This window comes from Lates calcarifer, linkage group LG17 (assembly GCF_001640805.2).
Source record: "Lates calcarifer isolate ASB-BC8 linkage group LG17, TLL_Latcal_v3, whole genome shotgun sequence".
NCBI lineage: Eukaryota > Metazoa > Chordata > Actinopteri > Centropomidae > Lates > Lates calcarifer.
In genome coordinates this window covers 14,222,765-14,243,129 of record NC_066849.1, presented here as the reverse complement: position 1 = coordinate 14,243,129, position 20,365 = coordinate 14,222,765, and the positions used below count along the sequence as shown (strand labels likewise).

At 39.4% G+C, this 20,365-nt stretch overlaps 1 protein-coding gene across 1 annotated transcript; it reads right to left on the bottom strand.

Annotated features, from left to right (window-relative positions):
- Positions 1 to 1,538: 1,538 nt before the first annotated feature.
- LOC108881292 (guanine nucleotide-binding protein subunit beta-4) lies at positions 1,539 to 17,608 on the bottom strand. The gene is made up of 11 exons (XM_018673208.2): positions 17,590 to 17,608; positions 17,171 to 17,251; positions 10,568 to 10,826; positions 10,115 to 10,153; positions 9,519 to 9,625; positions 7,076 to 7,139; positions 6,134 to 6,296; positions 5,597 to 5,663; positions 5,082 to 5,283; positions 4,453 to 4,669; positions 1,539 to 3,734 (listed from the first exon to the last, which is right to left on the bottom strand). Exons 3-11 carry the CDS (start codon positions 10,622 to 10,624, stop codon positions 3,628 to 3,630), a joined length of 1,023 nt encoding a protein of 340 aa, XP_018528724.1. The 5' UTR covers positions 10,625 to 10,826; positions 17,171 to 17,251; positions 17,590 to 17,608; the 3' UTR covers positions 1,539 to 3,627.
- Between the last annotated feature and the right edge of the window lie 2,757 nt (positions 17,609 to 20,365).

Genomic DNA, 20,365 nt, shown 5'->3' with positions numbered 1-20,365 from the left:
CTCTGGTCGGGGGAATAGTGGCAGTAATGCGCAGCAAATGGAGACAATTTAAGTAGACCACTTTAAAGTTAGATCCCTTAGTGCCTGATTGCAGCAGTTTGCGTCAAATCTGAACATATTTCTAGATTAAGTTTGACTTAAATTTTACGCAGATACTATTATCTCAGATGTCTATCCCAAATAAACGTCCATTAACATACTTAACAAAATTATGCTTCAGAACTTGCTTGAGAATCATCACATTTTAAGTTTCCAGCATTCGAATTCAGAACACTTATTCTTCCAAAATCTAAACAAATGCAGACAAAAAGTGGACTCCAGTTGTAGTATCATAACTCACTGAATCCATGGCAACATTACACTTTCAATTTCTTGTAAAAGTGAACATCTGTAAAAGACATCTAACGTTTAATGTAACATTACCCAAAAGACTTTGTAATATGAGAGTGGTGTGGATCTTCTTATCTAGCAGCCAGAAAGTGAACATTTCCCAAAATGTTGAACTACTCCTTTAAGTACAAACTGTCAGTCTGTCAATTTGCCATCTTAACCTGGTGACACGCAAACAGCTGATGTCCACTGACAAATACAAACTTGAGTCTGATAACGACAGTCAAATTAATAACATTGTAGGATACAAAAACCCATCTTCAGATATAAAGCTGTTTGATCAAACAAGATACAGAGAGGGTAGAAAATCAGACTCAGATGAGACCTTAATCAATGGAAATGGAGAAGTCTGGCACTTGAGTAGTGAGCTAACATGTTTTGTGGGGGGTTTTTTTGTCACATTGACTTGTTTTCAGTTCACAGCTCAGGGTCTGTGGATAACATTGGCACACATGAGGAAGTAACACTTAGATCTATATGTTATCCACATACATCAGCGAATCAACCCCCTCCCTTCCCCTCCCTCCCATCTCGTCCCCTAACACACACACCTCAACACTGATATGCAATACATATCACATCCTACACACCTCACAGATATTCTCAGGCTAAAAACTATAACTGTTATTTTTAACATTCTCTCAAAATGGATTCATTAATGCAAAGCCAGGAAGCAGCTAAAACATTAAAAAAAAAAAAATCACTTGAATCACGGTATGCCAAAGAGGGGTCTCATTGATAGCTGATTGAACCTTAATAAATACTACAAACTGTTTGGTAGTAGTAGTAGAAAGCAGAATTGTATAAAAAGTGATGTAAAACACTTGCTTTAAGAAGCAGTATGGAGCTGTATGTGGTCATGGTGGTTTACTGTAAGCATGCTTTTTAGTGTTCACTAGTATCAGAATGTGCTTCTATTGGGAAAAGAGAAAAATAGCAATCTTTCATATTGATCAGTGTGTAAAAAGGAATAAGAGAAAAACATTACTGTTGTCGAAGCTAGTATCACCTTCTATTATGAATGGCATCGTAAGGCAGAATGGAGACACTAAAGTGCCACATCTCACAGGAGCACAAACCCTCCTTTATCCAGCCCGTGTGGATCAAATGTTTATATTTAGAGATAGGCACCTGAGACGGTTGATGGATAGGTCCAACTCACACACATTATGTGTTTTAATTTTTTTTTAAATTTAGCCTTTAGAGGAACCAAAAATAATGAAAGATGCGTGATGAGAAAATACTCAAACCTCTATGGGTAAATAACTCATGTGGTTTACATTGTACTACAGTTTGTGAGTGCATTTCTAGCTCTCTACTAAATGTACATTTCTGTCTACCAAGTGTACTTTCTTCACTAGCAACATCTAACAGTTCATAACATGTTTTTGGTGAGGGAAAAAAAAAATCGCTGAGAGTGTTAAACCCTTTAAAAAAAACTTTTTTGTTTGTTTTTTTCCTTCTTTTTTTTTTTTTTTTTTTTTACAGGCTTGTGGTGGCACTGATGTGATTTTGTTGTGGCTAACATGATTTCAGTTCCATGCAGTCACTCAGTTCACACCATGTTAACGACAAAAAGGACTCGTGGATCCTTCATTTAGGAAAAAAAAAAAGAAAAGAAAGAAAGAAAGAAAAAAGAAAAATGACATGGCGAGCTCTGACAGACGTCTTTCTTTCTCTTCATCTTTTCTCTGGTCCTCAGAGGCCGCTGACAGAGTCACTGCTGTCCTTTATGGTCCTTTTACATCCTCAGATAACGACTGACCACTCTCCCCTTTTGTCCATACAGGTTTCATTGCCGTTAACTGGCTCACAGGTAGAGAACAGCTTCTGCTCAAGGAGAATACGTCTCTCTTCACAATGCCCTTCTCTCCAACAGTGTCATTCGTATGGGCAACTTGAGATGCTCATCTCAGCTTTAAGGAAAAGTGTAGCTTCTATAGGCCACAGGAGCCAAGACTATTAAGATGCAAAACATCTGTTTAGGACCATTATTTGGTTATTAATCATTTCACACAGCTGATGATTTGCATGGGATGGCTGTGGTCTTCAGATATTCAGCATCCGATGATTCGATGAAATCACAATCCACTTGAGTTGAGGCTGAAGCAGGGCCTCCAATAAAATAAGGTTTTCTATTTTAGCCTAAAATTCACTTGTCTCTACTTTGGAGCTAAAGCTGAATTCAGACTAAAAACTTAAGAAACACTGCTTGTTGGTTTGAAGCTCTTTCTCTAAATCACCACTACAGCAGTGTGAAAGTTTCCTTCCAAAACAGAAGACTGTGGTGAGGAATGCTAGGGGTCGTGCTGTTAAAAAAAAAACAAACAAACAAAAAAAATACCATCACAGTCATCATTCACATGAACATTTAGAGGTGCAGGATGCATGAGTTATGCCCACTGCCTGTAATCATAATACACAAGAAAGCGAGTTTAGCAGAGCCAAATGATATTTTTCAAAACTGTTTGGTTTACTCGTAATATCCTCCCTTTGTTGCCGCATGAGTAAACTGACTGAGTGAGCAAATACCAGAAATTTTAGAAAATGAAAGGGGACTTTTTAGGTTTTATCATGATACATTGCTGTGTCTACATTGTCTGACACTCACACAGGATAAAATAAATGTTTCTGGCAATATGTTGTGTAGTAATGTCAATATGCACATTTGAAATAAAACATAAAACCCCAAAATTATATAAAAAAACAAAACAAAACTCAAGGGTGGGAAATAAACTACAAAAATATATACATAAACATTATATATGCATATATGATGCATATATACACACATAATGCTATACATATATACTGTCTTTATATATACATTTACATATTACCCACCTACAGTCATCTCATTTGTTGTTAGTCATGGTAACAGATGCTCTTTATCGCTACCTAGATGGACGAAATCTTCTATTTTTTCCTTCAGTTTTTCATAACTCTTATTTTATTTTTGATAGGACAACTCTACTGAAAGGTTCTTATTTGTGTTTCTGTGTGTAGCTGGGTGGGGAAAAAAAAAAAAAAAACGTCACTTGGAAAGTGGGCAGGTCGCCAGCAGGAGAGAGGAGAACTGGGGGGGGGGGGGGGGGGGGTGAATTAAGAGGATTTTGGCTGACACAGTGTGCACCCCTCAGGTCCAGCCCAGCAGATGAGTTGGGGATACGTTGGGTGGGGGTCACGGGGAGGAAGTCGGTGGGCAGTGATTTAGTATGGCAGGGAAGAGGTTTTGTTTTAGTTCCAGATCCGGAGGAAACTGTCCCAGGAGCCGGTGGCCACAGCCATGCCATCTTCTGTCACTCCTAAACAACTCACTCTGTTGTCGTGGCCCGCTAGTACACCTGGAGGACAGAAAAAAAATACAGAGGTTGATTACAGATAATCTGTAAGCCAAAGTCAAGACCCATTCAAACATAAAGTTATTAATTACTCAGAAATCACCGCAAAGTCTTGAGCTTTGTAAGATAAGCAGTAACACGGCTTGTGATCATACTATAGGTCTTCAACTTGTGGCTAATTTCTGATTTATAAGGATGATCAGTTCATGAGTCCATTAATCAACTGACAGATAAATAACTAGCAAATATTTCTTAATCAATTAGAAGATTTTCAAGCACTCCCCAGTTCCAGTTTCTCAAATAGTCTTTTTATGTGATAGTCAGAGAATCCTCTTGATCTAGGAAGTTGTGATGCCTGTCTTCATTACTTAATTTCAAACATTACTTAACATTTGATAATGTTAATAATGACCTATAATTAAATGATAAATCAAGAAAATAATTGGCAGCTAAATCAAGGATCAAAATCATAGCTTGTAGCAGCCCAGTTTGATATAAATATTAAGTGTTAGCAATAACAGACCAAAATGTGTGTGTAATCCAGATGGTAGATCTGCTTTTGTATCTAAACCTATCTCAGACTTTGCCCAAGCAAGTGTTATAAATCGCTGAAAAACACTGAATAACTTCTGTGAAGTTTCTCATTTAGTTTTATTAAGTCTCATCATATCTGTCCCCTAAAAATTTGAAAACCACCAGCGTGACGTCGGACATCACTCACCTGCGCGTTCGCCTTTCAGAGTGTCCCAGACGTTGCAGTTGAAGTCATCGTAGCCGGCCAGGAGCAGACGGCCACTCTTGGAGAAAGCCACAGAGGTAATGCCACAGATGATGTTGTCATGGCTGTACATCATCAGCTCCTGGTCGGCACGCAGGTCAAACAGCCTGCAGGTGGCGTCATCTGAGCCTGTGCCAAAGGCATTCCCATTGGGGAAAAACTGCAGGGGAAAAATTTTGATCAGAGAAAAAAAAAAAAAATTGTTTACAGAGTGTAATGTTCTTGGATCAATTTGGATTTATCCTCTGCAATTTCATTTTAGTAAATATCAGTTATACAGTTATATATGAAATCATAATACACATATACACAGTTTTTTTCCTCTTTGGCTTTTAATGAGTTTATTTTTCAAGCCACAGTGATATGTATCATAATAAAAACAGAATGAATTGAGTAGTTACCATGAGGAATACCATATCAAACCATATCACAGAGCAGAGAAAACAACTTCCTCTACAACTATTACTGTTACCATTTTCAAATGAATCAAACAGTGGTGAGTCATATTCAATCTGCAGCCATAATCAATCCTTCACACACCACGTTCCTGTGACTAAAGGTCCAGTACTCACGCTGACAGCGTTGATGTCGGACACGTGGCCGGTGAAGGATTGCCTGCACATGCCATCGCGGATGTCCCACAGCTTGGAGGTGGCGTCACAGGCTCCTGACACAAAGGTCTTGTAGTCCGGGCTTAGAGACAAACTCATCACATCGCCTGTGTGGCCAGTGAAGGTGGTGGCCTGCTGGCCTGTCTCTATGTCCCACAATGCACTGCAAGAAAGGAGGTTTTGGTTAGGAAGGAGTGCTAAAAATGTCTCCCGAGTTATTATGAAGTCACAGGAGAGTTGCGTGTATAAAAAACATGAACTGCAAAATTATAATATTGCCACAATTAAGACATATAGACAATGAGGAGTAAGAGGATGTATATGAGAGAGAAACTCTTGACATTTTTATATAATGGGGAGGTGCATCTTCAGTTTACCATTTAGCCTGGAAACAAGAATATCAATGGAATATTTTCTATCAAGTAAACAGCCTGGTTCTCTCAGCTGAAGGTGAGAGCACGCAGATGTTGGCTCACCAGGTGGTGTCTCCAGAGCTGGTCAGTATCTGGTTGTCATCCAAGAAACGACAGCAGGACAAATAACCTGCAGATAAACAAGAGTTTCCATATCAGATAAGGAGAGCTCTCCCCTGCTTTGTCAGTACCCCTGGGCAAAGCACTTAACTCTTGACTGACGCCTGCTGCGACTGAATTTTTACTGTTGTGCCAATCACTTATTCTGTTTGTGGTCAAGTACTGTAGTTATGTCTGACCAAATTAAGATAAATTGGTCCTGTACTTTTGAAAAACAGCACCAACAAGTTCATCTAGCACTGTAGGTCTCTAGGTCTCTAAAGTTACACCACTAACCTCACTGACCGGCTGTCCAGTGGTGTGACTATTGAGAAGGTATTTTCTAATCCTGAAAGAAGAATTAAATTGTACTCTCTGTGAGTAAGTTTACAGAAACAAATTAGTCAAACAGAAATATATTCAAATATAAATGAGCAATATGTTGAGGTTCTGTTAAGTCTCCTTTTATTTTTAAAATTTTTCGGCTGGCCCGGTGCCTACCTGTGTGTCCAGGTAGCTCTCGGGTAACGCGCACGTTGCCTTCGCGGGTCTTCAGGCTGTATATGGAGCAGATGTTGTCCAGGCCTCCGCAGGCCACATAGTTCCCGGAGGGGGCGTAGGCGCACGTCATCACCCAGGAAGAGCGCAGTGGGATGGCATGCATCTGAGGACAAGGAGAGTCGGAGTCATTGCTTCATTAAATACAATAATGGAAATAATGTTGAGCTTTAAGGCTAATTGGGTTAACGAGGTTAAGGTCAGTTAATGGGTTTCAATCCAAAATGGTGTGTGCCACTTCCTCTGGGAAAAAAAAAAAGGGAACGTATTCTCTCATTTGTCTGGGTGGCACTGTTGAAAAATATGTCAATTACCAGTGTAGTAATGTAATTACATCATGGCACAGATGATGCAAAAGCAACAGAAGTTGACATTTAGTGGAAGAAGAGAGCGCAAGACAGTCTGGGGTGGTTTGTTTCTCCACTCTGGATGTCAAAACACAGTTTAGGTACAGAGGTTCAGATGTGTTGTAGGGGCCGAATAAAAAATGTAATACAAGAAGGGAACTGTAGCATTTGTTATCAAAGGCATATTTTGGGAATCAAGCAGATTTTTCTCTATATACAGCCAGTAACATCTGCTATTTTACCAGTCAGAATTATTCTATATTACACAAAGAACTTCCAGGCAACCACTTAGCTGCCATTTGGAAGCTGTTCTGTCTCTGTTTCCAACATATTAACAGTGTTGTGTTTTAGAGAGTCAGTCCATAAAATCTGGACAGTCATCTCCCAGGTCCAAAAATCAAAGAGGACAATGAGTGAAATCTGACAGGAGCAGCACACTGCAACATGTACTGTACTTCAAGTGGATTTTAATACAGCATTTTAATACATACATGTTTGTACTATTATATACTTTGCTGTTTATTATCAGTAATCTCACCTTATTTGTTGTGTAGCTGTCCCAGATGATTAGCTTTCCATCTTGCGAGGCACTGACAAGTAACCTAGAGACAAGTTCAGAGCAGCAGCATGAAAGTGGGCTCACTCCTCAAAAAATCCACATAATCTAGGGTACATGCACCTGGTTCATTAAAAGCAATGAGAGCCAGCCTTACAAACTACTGTGGTATACTGTCTGAATGAGTAAAAGGTGTACGGTCAGAAAGCATTGAGCTCTTCAATGAGCTCCCTACTCCTCTCTCCAGTACTCATTTTCCCTCCATCTTCCCTCTTTCTCCCTCTCCTGGTGGAGGTCTCCCCATCCATGGAAGCCACTTTTAATGTCCCACTCCATGTAATATTCATTATGCCGGTTATGTAAAAGTCCCTGCTGTTGGGTGGGAGGTGGAAGCCTGAGGGGTTGGGAAAGCACTAGAAACAAGCTGGGCGGGGCAGCAAGAAGGGACAGCAAGCAAAGAAAAAGCAGAGAGGACGATGAAGTAGGAATGGGAAGGTCAGAGTAATGGTTGATGGTGGTACAGATGCAGAAACAGCTGGAACCCCTCCCTCCCATCCTGAACGTGTGTTTCCATCTCTCCAGGGATAGGAAGTGGTTTGACGGTGCTAGGCTACAATCAAGAGGAGAGCCATCAAGCTAAAATGTCAGTGGCTGTATACAAAATAAACACTGGCGTCCTGCAGGGTCACCCAGAGGGTGCTAATCACACACATGCACACATTCACACCAAGACACATACACTTAACAGAATGATCCAGAGTAAACAGTCTATGAATAATCAGCTGCAAGTAATATCAGTGTTATAAAACTCAAATGTGCTTAAAAAAAGATAAAAAACAATTTGCTTAGGACGGTCAGATGTGTATGTGATCTTACAAAATTCTATCTGCAAAAATGTTTATTTCTTTAGCTACATCATCTTCCAATTCTTACCTATGGCTAAAGATTAGTGCACTGCATGCATATTAAGGGGAAAATACAGTATTGACTGAAAAAGTCTTAGTGCTCATAATTGCAGCAAACAGTTAAAAAGGCAGTTTGTAAGTTTAAATTTAGTGATAATTCAACACGTGCAACCACAGTTGCTGTCCAATCTGGACACAGAAGACCTTTATTCACAGAATAATTTTGAATCATAAGTTTTAGATCTTACAAACTGCATCTTTAAGAAAAGATTAAATAAGCTGCCTGTCTCTGTGCCCAGTGGTTATCATTACTGTGGTCATAGTGAGGGCGTAAAATAGTGCTAGCACTTAGACAGATGTACAGTAGTAGTGGAGGTGGCAGTAGTGACAGTCATTTATGGTGGTATTAGTCATATTAGTAGAATAGTAGTAATAATAATAGTAGTAGTAATAGGAGTAGTGGTACTGGTAGTAGTATAGCCCCACACCTGGGACTGCCGTCACTGTCCCAGTGCATTGCATTGGGAGACAGATGGACAGAGAGAAAGAGTGACACAGACATATTAAACACAGAGAAAGAAAACTTTCAACACCAGTGATACAACACCAGTTGTGAACCCCTAAAACAAAGATTACCGTTTCCATGTATATTTGCAAGTAGATTGGTACTGAAATGTTGCAGTATCTGAAGAGGTGCTTTATTGCATAGTCCAGATATTGATAGCCAAGTTGTAGTGGTATTACTTAGTATTGGTTCTAAAAAAACAAATAATGTAAAAAAAGAAATTATGGCAATTTTCTGGGGACACTGATTAAGCCAATACCAGACTGGGGTCTCTGCTGTTAAATTCCTGCACTCTACCTGAAAATGTGTACATGTTTGGCTCGAATGAAAACCTGCAGACTATCAGCCCTTGTGGCACTTTATTGCCTTTCCCTGACAAACATCTTGACAGTTACAGTTGTACTGTTAACAGTTGTCATGTTGTCACTGGCAGTTAAGAAATTCAACAGTCTGCTAGTGGCACCAGAAAACTAGATTAGGTTGCTGATTATTATTTGCCTCTCTGACTACTTTTTTAAGCTGGTAGCATTTTCTGTGACTCTTGTCCTATGCAGACCACTGTGGGTAATTCACGAGAACTACAGAGTAGATGTAATTTTGCTTCAGTGTGTTGAGGGATAAAAATAAAGGAGATTCTTTATGAATGGACGACTGAGCATGTGACCTAAAGCAGCAGAAAACTTCACACAGCCAGCAGAGGAAAACAGCAAACATACACTAACTACTGTTTATTAAAAAAAAAAAATCTGATAAAGAATGTGTGAAACTGCAGCAGTCACTTCTTTGAGGCCTCCCAACACTTTTCAAAAATAAGAGAGAAAGTTGAACGTTATCTTTAAGTACGACTTGTCTGTTATTTACTTATTTCCAGAGAAAACTTAAGTGAAATAAAAAGGTTAATATCCTATCTTTCTCAGAGCTGATAATTTTGTTGTTTGTAGAGTAACTACGCTACCTGGAGTCGCTTCCCCAGTGCATTGCATAGATCTTGGCCAGGTGGCCCCTGAGAGTGCGTCGCGTCCGCATCTGTATCCGGCCCACTGAGTCCAGACCAGCTGTGATCTGCCAAAACACAGGAAGAAGCGTCAGCTCTGACACTCGAGGCCTGTACACAGTAATCACCACTGGACACTAGCTGAGACTGCAAAACAGACCAATATCCCTCAGCAATGAACAGTGATAAATAATAATGGTGGTTACATTGCTGTATAATGTCTGTGGAATATTTGTATGGATTCTGTAACAACATACTGTTTGTAAATATTGACTTACTGGGGCCAAACTGGGCAGAGAAATAATTCTAATGTCTATTTTGACCATAAAACTGAGAAGACTATAGCATGCGTTTACAGGTCAAAGCTCATGGATTTCTCTGTTTACTGTTTTGCCTTGTGAAGAGGACTTTTTTAATAGTTTAGGCCATTTACAGTTAGTTTTAAGGTGTTGAATACTCCCTTCTCAGCCATGTTGTCGTGTAAACCTGTACTAAGGCACAGGAAATAAAACTAATCATTTACCCAGTGATCTGAACGTGAAGAAGTCGTCTCTTACCTGTGACAGAGTGGAGTCACTGCAGGCTTTCCTGGCATCCTGCAACAAAACAAAAACCTTCATAAACATGTTGACCAGCCTATTTTGTCACTGCATAGCTTAAAATGAAGGAGAACGACAAACTAAACTAAATATCAAAAACTGCTTTTAAAAAGTGTCTCAACATGTGCCATAAATTATTACCAGTCACAGAAACTGAGTATCTCAGTGATCACAGAATAATCACAGCAGTGGCTGACATTTATAGATCAATTCCTAGAATCCAATTTCTGCACAAGAATGGAGGTGGCTGATTGACAAGTTATATGCCAAGTGCGTCACTGTCTCATCTGAAACTGTGTGAGTCACAGCTTGCAGCGAACAGACAGTGGCACGCATGTGATGTACACACACATGTACAACACACACGTCCACATAAACAAACACGTTCACACACACATAATGTTGCCGTACCCGGATCTGATTGCGTAGTTGCTCGGCTTCCTGCCGCAACTGTTCCAGCTCGCTCATTGTCCCTCTGCGATGTGTTCAGGCCACACTCGGATCCAAATACTGACCGGGCTTGGGTAAAAAACACACGTGCCTACAAGCGCGCGCACACGCACACACGCGTGCGCACACACACTCACACACACACACACACACACACACACACACACTCACTCACTCACTCACTCACACACACTCCCACGCACTCTCAACCAGCTGACACCTGCAAGACAGAGAGAGACAGAAATACTATAAGTTCAACAGGCGGACGGAGAATGAAGGATGGGAACACTTCCATCAGACAAACATAGGTATCCTGTTTGGGTTCAGACCAAAGAGGAGGGAGCTGCAAAGAGTGGGGAAGGGTGGGGCAGGGTGGAGGTCCTGGAGGGTGGCCTGGCTCTTCAAACACCCCCAGTCTGGTTCAAAAGGCCATCTGAGCTGGGCTCTGACCTTTCCTGACTCAATCAGCCTTTTGTGTTGTTGCATTGCACTTGTTTGCTCGACCAACCCCAAAGAGCCCTGAACATGTGTGTGTTTGTGTGTTGTGTACTGCGGGCAGCTCTGGATGGTTTATTAAACAATATGTCCAAGTGAGAAAAAGAACATATGGGCATGTATTCATCTCCGAGTGTATAAATTATATGAGCATTTATTTAAATGTGTGTCTGGGTTAAGTGTGCCAGATTCATCTGTTTGCGTGTGTGTGTGTGTGCACGTGCAAGCTGCCACTACCTTTACCTTAGGGAGGCTAAATGTGGGTCGCAAAGCACTTAAAAAACACTCCTCAGAAATGTTGCCCCCCCCCTTCCAGGCTGTTTTACAGTGTGCTGTCCAGAAGTCTAACCCACTGAGATTAAATTTTCAGTTCCATTTTCTATAATTCAACAATTAGGCCAAGCCCAGCCCTTCCTCTCAGCAGGAAATCATGTTAATATGAAGAGGAGGATGCTTGGTCTTTATCTTTATTTTTGCAGGGGCTTCAGAACCATTGGAGCCAAGTTACTTATTAAGCAAAAAATAAAAAATAAATAAAAAAAGGTAGTTATTTTACAGTGATGTTCTACAATGATGTTCATGCTGCTATGATTGCCTTTTATGATACTATACATTTATCTGTGTGAGAAGCTGCTCTTTTAGATTCCCAGTCCCCTTGGTTTTGGCCATTGTGCCTCTGTTCCTCTGACATAAGAGAGGATGCGTTGGACTGCTCATTGTTGGACTTGTCTCAGCCAAGGAGGTCTTTGACAGTAACGAGACATCAGGGACAAGCGAACGTTGCAATGCTTTCAGCTGTCCAGGAGTGACGTCACTCTCTCCTCCGGCTGACGCAACCCCCCTGAAGAGAGGCTCTTAGCGTCAGCTCATCTGTGATGTGGTGCTACTCTATGACTGCCGTGGATCCATTACACTGTATGCCTGTGAAATATGCCACGTCACACAGAGCGCCTTGTGGACTACCAAAACACCCGATATGACCTTCTATGCTCGGTTAAATATTTTCAATCGGCGTTTTCAGCCTCAGGAGTTCGTAGTGAGATGTACCGGAGCACACAAGAAAGGTGGTAAATAATGCAGGTATGATGGAGGATGATGGTGAAAAACAAAATGCATTAGGGGCTTTCCCATTGGTGTGGATGAAACAGCTCTGATTTTAGGGTGAGCCATGGCACTGATTTGTGCAGTGCCAGATGAGTTGTCCTGCTCACATCTGGATACTAAATATTAGTCATGTAGAAACCAAAACAGGCAACTCACCAACCACAGCCAAAAGAAACTGTAATATGGATACATTTGACTCCCTACAAAAGGCAGGGCATGGCAAGTTTATTTATATGGCTAAAGAACTAGATAAAGTTTACCTTTAACAATTTAGAGTTGTTAGAGTTTAGAGTTTCTCCAGCTGTGTAACTTGAGTCATGTAGCAAGCCAGCCGGGCCAACACAGGCCCATAGCATGGCACATGGTCAGGGGCGACAAAGGCGGAGCTGTGTGCTGGAGCTGCCCATTGTTTAGTATGTGGCTGCCAGCTACAGTAGATAGTGCTGCTTGGCACCACCACAGCTGGGTCTCTGAGACTGGCCATCAGAGGCTACAATTGCTCCTGCTCTGCCCTGACACAAACCAAACTGGTGAGACTGATGCTCCCAGCAGCCAGCAGGCCACCACTGAGACTGAACTGGGACCAAATAGCTGTCACCTGCATAAAACTAAATATGCTTACACATAATTCTCAGACATTAGTTAGCCAGAAATCCACACAGATAAGACTTTTTGTAAATGAAAATCGGTCTACTCCACTGGTCAACAATAAGAACAGCAAAGAAGAGATGCAATCTATCTTCATCTGTGCTGCATTGGTCCGACATGCCAGAGGAGCTTATACCAAACCATTAGACTTGGCTCTGCTTATCTATAGCGCAAATAGTGTCTTTAATTCATCAGTCATCAGTTAACCATTATCATCAGTGACAATGTCATCTTCAAAATGATCAATGATGACTATGTTACAGCACTCATCAAAACTGTTAACAAAGTGCTTCACATTAAACAATAAAATGAAATTAGGGCACAGCAGAAATATTTTTTAACTCTGCCAGAATAATAATCATGAGCGCACAAAACATATATATTAAAAAGTTATGAAATGTGTCTTTGACTAGCATATCCAGCCTGAAGTTGATTAACTGATAGTCGAATGAGAAAAATTTATTGGCAACAATTTTTATAAATAATCAATCATAAAAGAAATATTTACGCAAAAAATCAAAAGCTTCCAGCTTCTCAAATGTGAATATATGCAGGTTTTCCAAATCCGATAGTAAACAGAACATCTAGGTTTTTGACTGCTTGTCAAAGCAAGATTTGAAGATGTCATCTTAGGCTCTGGGAAACAGTGATGCACACTTTTCATAATATTCTGACATTTTGTAGACCAAACAATGTTTAATAGACAAAGAGTAATATTCATTTGATGTAGGCCTTTTCTTTTATAAACTATTTTTTTATGTGAAAAATTGTGCTCATATTTTTGTCCATGTCCACACTGTTTTTACATCTGGTTCAGCTGTCAATATGATATTAGGCGCTGTTGCATTACATTATCAGGTTTTCATCCAGGTTACGGATAACCATAAAACTAATTGTTTATCTTGTGCGAGACACTGGCATGCAAACTTTCACTTTCATTTTTATACCCACATACAGACAGAGAGAAAGAGAGACACATGGAGAGATCTCCTTACTCTTTAACTTCCTCACTGTAAAGTCACTGTCAGACTCAATTCACTATGGTCTCAGGTTCCCATAATGGAGTTTAGTCATCATATATTTGTGACAGGAGACACTGTGCATTCATTCTTTGCTCCTGCTGATTCAGTGACGGTTCATGTTCAGCAGGAAATATACAGCTACAAAACAGTGAGTGCTCCATGAGAGCTCATTAGGTCCAGGAGCCGACTGTAGTGTTTCAATTTGTCAAAATGGGAGAGAATTCACATCAGATCAAATATAAATGAAATCATAACACAAATACTGACATATTCTCTACATTATTTTATCAGTGAGACCTTCTGATCCTTCAGCAGACAGTCAGTCACGTCTGCCTCAATGATGAACAAATAGTAGTGAACAGAGCAGCAGGTGGTACAGGCAGTGCAGCTGCACCCACAGCCACAGGGGCCCAACAACATGAAATGGTCAGGAAGTTAAGGAATTAACATTATGAAATGCCAGTTCTGAACAAATTCTTGCAACACAGCCTACTGCGATTGCCTTTTCAATATTTACCATTATCAAAATCACATTCTATTGCACTGAATGAAATGGAAAATCTTTGACATTTTGCTCCTTTTGAATAAATTTTTGATGACTTTGATGACCAACTCTGTGCTCAAACAGTACAATGTAGTGAACTTGCAATACATGTATGATCAAAAGGCTTAAGTCCCATCAGTACTGAGGTCTTTACTTTGTCAACTGTATGCATCTTTAACATATGATAACCACAAAGATGCCAAAGACGATTAGTTATTCATGAGATGATCAAATTTGTCAAACATGTTGAAAATATGAAAACTACACCTGATCCTCCTTCCACAGTTTCCACTTTTACTTAAGAGTCTATTTCAGGAGCAAACAATATGTTTGTGCTGACCAGGCCCTACTGTTAATGAGCAGGAAACTCATAGCAGTTTTTTAATGAGTTAAAGTGAAAACTGGATGCAAAAGGGCGGCTCCACCAGGTGTAAACTTGTTCAGGTAACTTACGGACTATTCCAAACATCCAGAGAATGGAGGAAATACCTGGTGAGACTCCAGTAAGGTGAAAGTCCACATATCTTCCTTCTGTTCAGCTGAGACATGTTCATATCATATCTTTTATGTGTCATGAAGTAGAAAAACTAATTTGAAAATGAGTTTTAATTATCACTACACTAAACTGACAGGAACACAGCAAATTAATGTGTGATGACTGTATGACCTAGTTTGATCACAGGTTACACCCCACCTACACAGTTACAGAACACATACACATTACACATAATGTAGTCACGCACAATTTCTCATCAGAACTACAAGAAACTAATTAGATGGGGCCTGTTTGGACAGAAGTGGATCTAAGTGACAAAATCAAAATCTGATGCGAGATGATCCTTTTTATATACAAGTTTGAGATTTCCTGGTAGCATCTGTTATGTTGTTGAAACCACAGGTTGTTTCAGCAGAGGTGTAGTACAGGTTTGGTAATGTGCAGCTGTACAACTTGAACATGTAGAGCGGGGAGATGTGGCACACTGTACTGCTGGGTGATACAGATTAAATCAGCACGATGCTATTAAAAAGAAGATTTTTCAGAAATCAAGACCAACAATATTGCCTAACTCTGACAGGTGTTTCAACTATTTTGTTCACCCAATTTCAATGAGTATAGGTGAAATAAGAGAAACACCTTTATGTATAATATAATATAATTCACTATAACCAAAAAACATCTTTATCCAAAATGATCATCCCATTGAACCAACACTACTTCAACAAAAACTGAACATCACAACCTCCATGAAGGGAGGATTCATCACAGAACTGTTGTACTGGACTGGATTAGTTAGGTGTACCTGGTGTGAAAGTATGTATATCACACTATGGCAAATGTATGTAAAGTCTTCACTGTTGACTCTTATTAGTTGTCAGTTACAGTTCACTGATTTAGAAAACATTATTTTGCAATACTGTCCCATGATATGATCATATCATCACGTCGTGACTGAACTGGAAGTTAATCAATTCTAATATTAATATAATTAAAGTATTATTGCCCAGCCTTACTGCACACTGACACAAAATATTATTGCAAAGATTAATATTGTTTATACGAAACGAAACTTTATTAACTGACTGGTTCAGCTTTACCTGGCTCTAAAGGCTGTATTAGAGGCAAGAGATAAAACTGTGTTATTTATTCTAAATTAACAACGCATGTTATCTGCTTACTCATCATATTTGGGCTGCAACTAACGATTATTTTCATTATCGATTAATCTTGTTTGGAATAACCCTTAGGTCTATGAAACATCAAAAAATTGAAGCCAAGTTGAAAGGTTATGTCTTCAAATATATTGTTTTGTCAAAAAAGAAAAAACAAAAACAAATAATTCAGTTTACAATGACAAAATATGACGAAGTAGCAGCAAAACTCTTTAGGAGGCTGAGGATATTTTCTGTTCTCACAATTTTTGACTTAAAACTTCGCTAACATTGCCATACATATTATTCAGGCTTTTAATTTGATAGGCGCCACCAGCCACATCAAAACTACTAGGACCTACTGGGAAATACTAACCAGCACCAAGCAAACTGGAGATTAGTGACATACACGATTAACTGTAACTTCACACTGGATATTCTGTACCAACCATCAGCCTACTGACCTGACTTATATACTGATTGTCAACAACAGCCAATACAGGAAATATTATCATATGGAGACACAGACACTCTGAAGGCAATTAACATATCATTTTTTAAAAATCAGTATGAATTGATTTGAGTCGAGAGAAATTTCTGATACAAGCAACAAATTGCATGAGCCGTCACGCAACCAGTTGCTACTCGGATGAGGGCGGACTGTCATGTATATTTAATGGAAAAGAAAAAGGGGGGGAAAGCTACGCAGGAGATCGTGCAACAGCCACAATTGAGAAAACCGATGTATGAAATGGGAACGGGATGAATATGTGTCCACTAGTGCAGGGTTTTGCCCCTATAGTTCCGCCCGACAGTCGTTTGACAGCCAGTAAAAAGGCCGCATTTGGACGGCAGCGGTGAATTTTCAGCTTTGCTAAGAGGGAAAAAACACACAGCACTGAGGCAATAGTAAGCTGTGAACAGTTATGTCAATAGATACACCGCTGCTCAAAGCACCAGGAATATTTCACGCTCACAGACATTTCTGTATCTCACCCTAAGCGGCATGAAACAAAATAAACCCGCCGTGAAGCAAAGCAGGAAACAGCCCTAAAAAAAAAAGTCACCCAAAAATATCAAGACAAGACTACACGTCCTTACCTGAAACAGGCTTTTTGGCTCTGTCCGTCCTTCCAGTCCGACTCACACCGATCCGTTTTCACACGACAGTCATGGTCCCAGCTGTGAGAGAAATCCCAAAGGGAGCCGTGTTAATTTTAAGGCAATTTGGTCGGTTAAAAGGGTCAGAAAGGAGCGCGACTCGGGGTCGGATTTGACTAAAATTTTCACCAAGCAAGCTAATCACCACACCCATGAAAGTGGGAACATGGCAACAGCCTACGCTGAGGGGTGCGCGGTGATTGGTAGATTGATATTTTGTGTTTTATTACCAATAAAGCAAGCTAGAAATATCAACTCCTTGCTAAATCTAATTTTTATTTAAGTAAATATTCCATAGCGCGTGTAAATACAATTTCTTATAGCTTACGAAAATGTCTGGAATTGGTTATTTAACCTACGGGCGGAATGGTATCGTCTCTCAGCCCCCTCAACAAAAAGGAACCGAATGGGATACAGGAAACAAATGTTAGACCTGTACACCCTGTAGGTAGTACAAGTGGCTCAAATGGACTTCACCTGTGTCTGCAAAGCCACATTTAGGCCAAAAACTGAGCTCTGGCACTGGTTCAGATATCAATACACTATAGAAACCAGAAGAACCGTCAAGCTACAGTACTGGTATTAGAGCTGGAGGTGAGGAAAATACAGTATTTTTAGTCTAAGTATGTAGTCCATTACCAACTTTACTTTATGACTAAATGGCCACACCTGGATTCTTCTGAGGTTTGTGAGTGTACAGCTGTGCAAATAAAGAGCAAGAAGAGCAGAGAGATGCAGTAAACTACTGATGGGTAATACTGAAATCAGCATCATGATTCTGATATCTTTATATATCACAACGTGGCAGGTGTATGCAGAACTATATAAAATACTCATGTAATGTTCAGTACAGTGAGGTGTGTTGCTCTGTGTATGAAACAAAGGCTCATTTTGTTATTTTTCGATTGCAGTTGGTTCAGATTAATTAGTTGTCTATATTTTGTCTCTAATTTTCCAGATTACTGTAAAATGTTTTAAATGAAGTCTTTTTCTGGTTTTAGTGCTTCAACCGGTGACTATTTTCATTATCGACTATTCAGGTAATTTTCAAATGAACTAATCAGCAAGTCTATAAAGCATCTGAAATTATCGAAATGTTAGTCACAATTTCACAAAGCATAAGATGACATCTTTAAAGCTCTTGCTCAACCCGAGCAACAGTTCAAACCCAGATATATTCACTTTACATTAATTATAAAACAGAAAAGTGCAAAACACCAGAGAAGCTTGAGAGTATGTGACATTTTAGCTGTAGAATTCACTTAAACAATAATTATGATAATCAGTTATCATAATTGTTTTGCTGAAGTTTTTCAAGACTTATACTACCAATAGTGACTTTGTGACCCGTGACGTTCATTGTAAAGTTATATGTTTCCCTTTTCTGTTAGTTTTGTGTACAGAACAACTCAAAAGTACAAAATATTTCGATCAAACCATGTGCAGAAATGGTTACAAAATCTAATGTGGTTGTGCTGAAGCTATACAAATGTAACTGTCTGTTGAGGAGTCTGTTATGAGACTATAACTGTAACCCAAAGGTCCAGTGAATCTGCCTGTAGCCATATGCAGTAGAGCTAAAATGATTAGTCATTTAATTGACTGACTGAAAATCAATTAGCATCAGAAAATGGATTAATTGTTTCAGTCATTTATCAGAAAAAAAAAAAAAACTTTTTCTAGTTCCATCCTCTCAAATATGACATTTTCTCTGTTTTTCTCTGTTTTATATCAATGTGAATTCAGTATATTTGGGTTTTGGACTATTGACAAGTTTTTTTCATTATTTTCTGATGTCTTACAGACTAAATGATTATTCAATCAATTGATACAGTAATCAGCAGATTAATAAATTAAGAACTCACTCACTAAATACAGGCATAATATGCTTACAATAGATCTTAATGTACCAAGTGATACGAAGACAATGGAATTTACTATAGGAATCTATTTTTTTCTGTTGCTAAACTAAGGTTAAATCACATACAGTCAACCCAGTGGCTAGAACACAACAGTGAAAATAAATCAGTAACTAACATCCAAACTAAAAGGTTTGAGGGGTTTGGATTGTGCCAGGAGACAGCTGTGCCAAGTCTCACCCCAGCACAGCACGGTTGGCTCATTGAAAGGGATCTCTCTCCATTAGGACAGGATGAATTTTTAATGGGGCCAATGAAAGGGAGCAGTGGGATAGGCTTTTCCATATCTCTGCACGAGCCATAATCAATGGAGGGAAGATGAAAGTTGCCCAGCCCTTAGTTTCCTTTCGGAGTGGCATGGGGTCAGATTAAGTCTAATTGAATTCACACACGCAGCAGTAGTTTAGGTGTGTCAGACCAATTTCCCCCTAAACACATTATGAGGATTAGGATTAACATGATAGCAGAGACATATGTTTTACAATGATCATTAGTGCAGCCTGAAAACAGGGTATAATTAAATAATAATACATTATTAATAAAATATGTGTTATTCATACGTTCACGAACAGTTGTTTTAAAATGAGGAGTAGTTTCATTTTACTGTAAGACAGTTCATTGGAATCGTTATGATAACTGAATACACTGCATACAACTGAGTGTTCTCATATACAATTAAGAGAAGTTGGATGATACAAAATGCCAAATCACAACCACCAATCTGCCCCTTAGAGAAAAATAGTCCCTACGTCCTCACAGTGATCATGACATTTGAATGGTTTACTGTTATTGTTGAATCTATAGTGCAATGGTATGAAGAGTGATACACTTGCAGGTTTTTGCCAGAGCTTGTTTAAAAGATGACATAATCCTGGGTCAGACTAAGCTTTTTGTCGTGTCATGTCTGAAATTGCTCAACAAATTTATTAATGATTGCTCAAGGTAGATATATAAATCATGCAACTGCAATGCAACTACAGCTCACCTCTAGTCATACATCGTGCTTTAGTAAACAGTCACTTCATTCCTGTAATAATTTTTATTCTTTCGTGAACCAGAGATTGATCGTACGGTGGATTTTATAAAATAAATACATAAGACAGAGTTTGCTCCGTGATTCTTGTAAGCAAAACGACTGAATTCATTAGCCAGCTGAGTCAGGGTGTCCAAAAGCACATCCTTAGCCAATCAGGTCCCTTGGCCCATTGCTTGGCAA

Coding starts and splice junctions, on each gene's coding strand:
- LOC108881292 (XM_018673208.2), bottom strand. CDS start 10,624: ATGAGCGAGCTGGAACAGTTGCGGCAGGAAGCCGAGCAACTACGCAAT. Junction 10,154..10,567: donor AACTACGCAATCAGATCCGG/GTACGGCAACAT, acceptor GTTTTGTTGCAG/GATGCCAGGAAAGCCTGCAG. Junction 7,140..9,518: donor CACTGGGGAAGCGACTCCAG/GTAGCGTAGTTA, acceptor ACTTGTCTCTAG/GTTACTTGTCAGTGCCTCGC.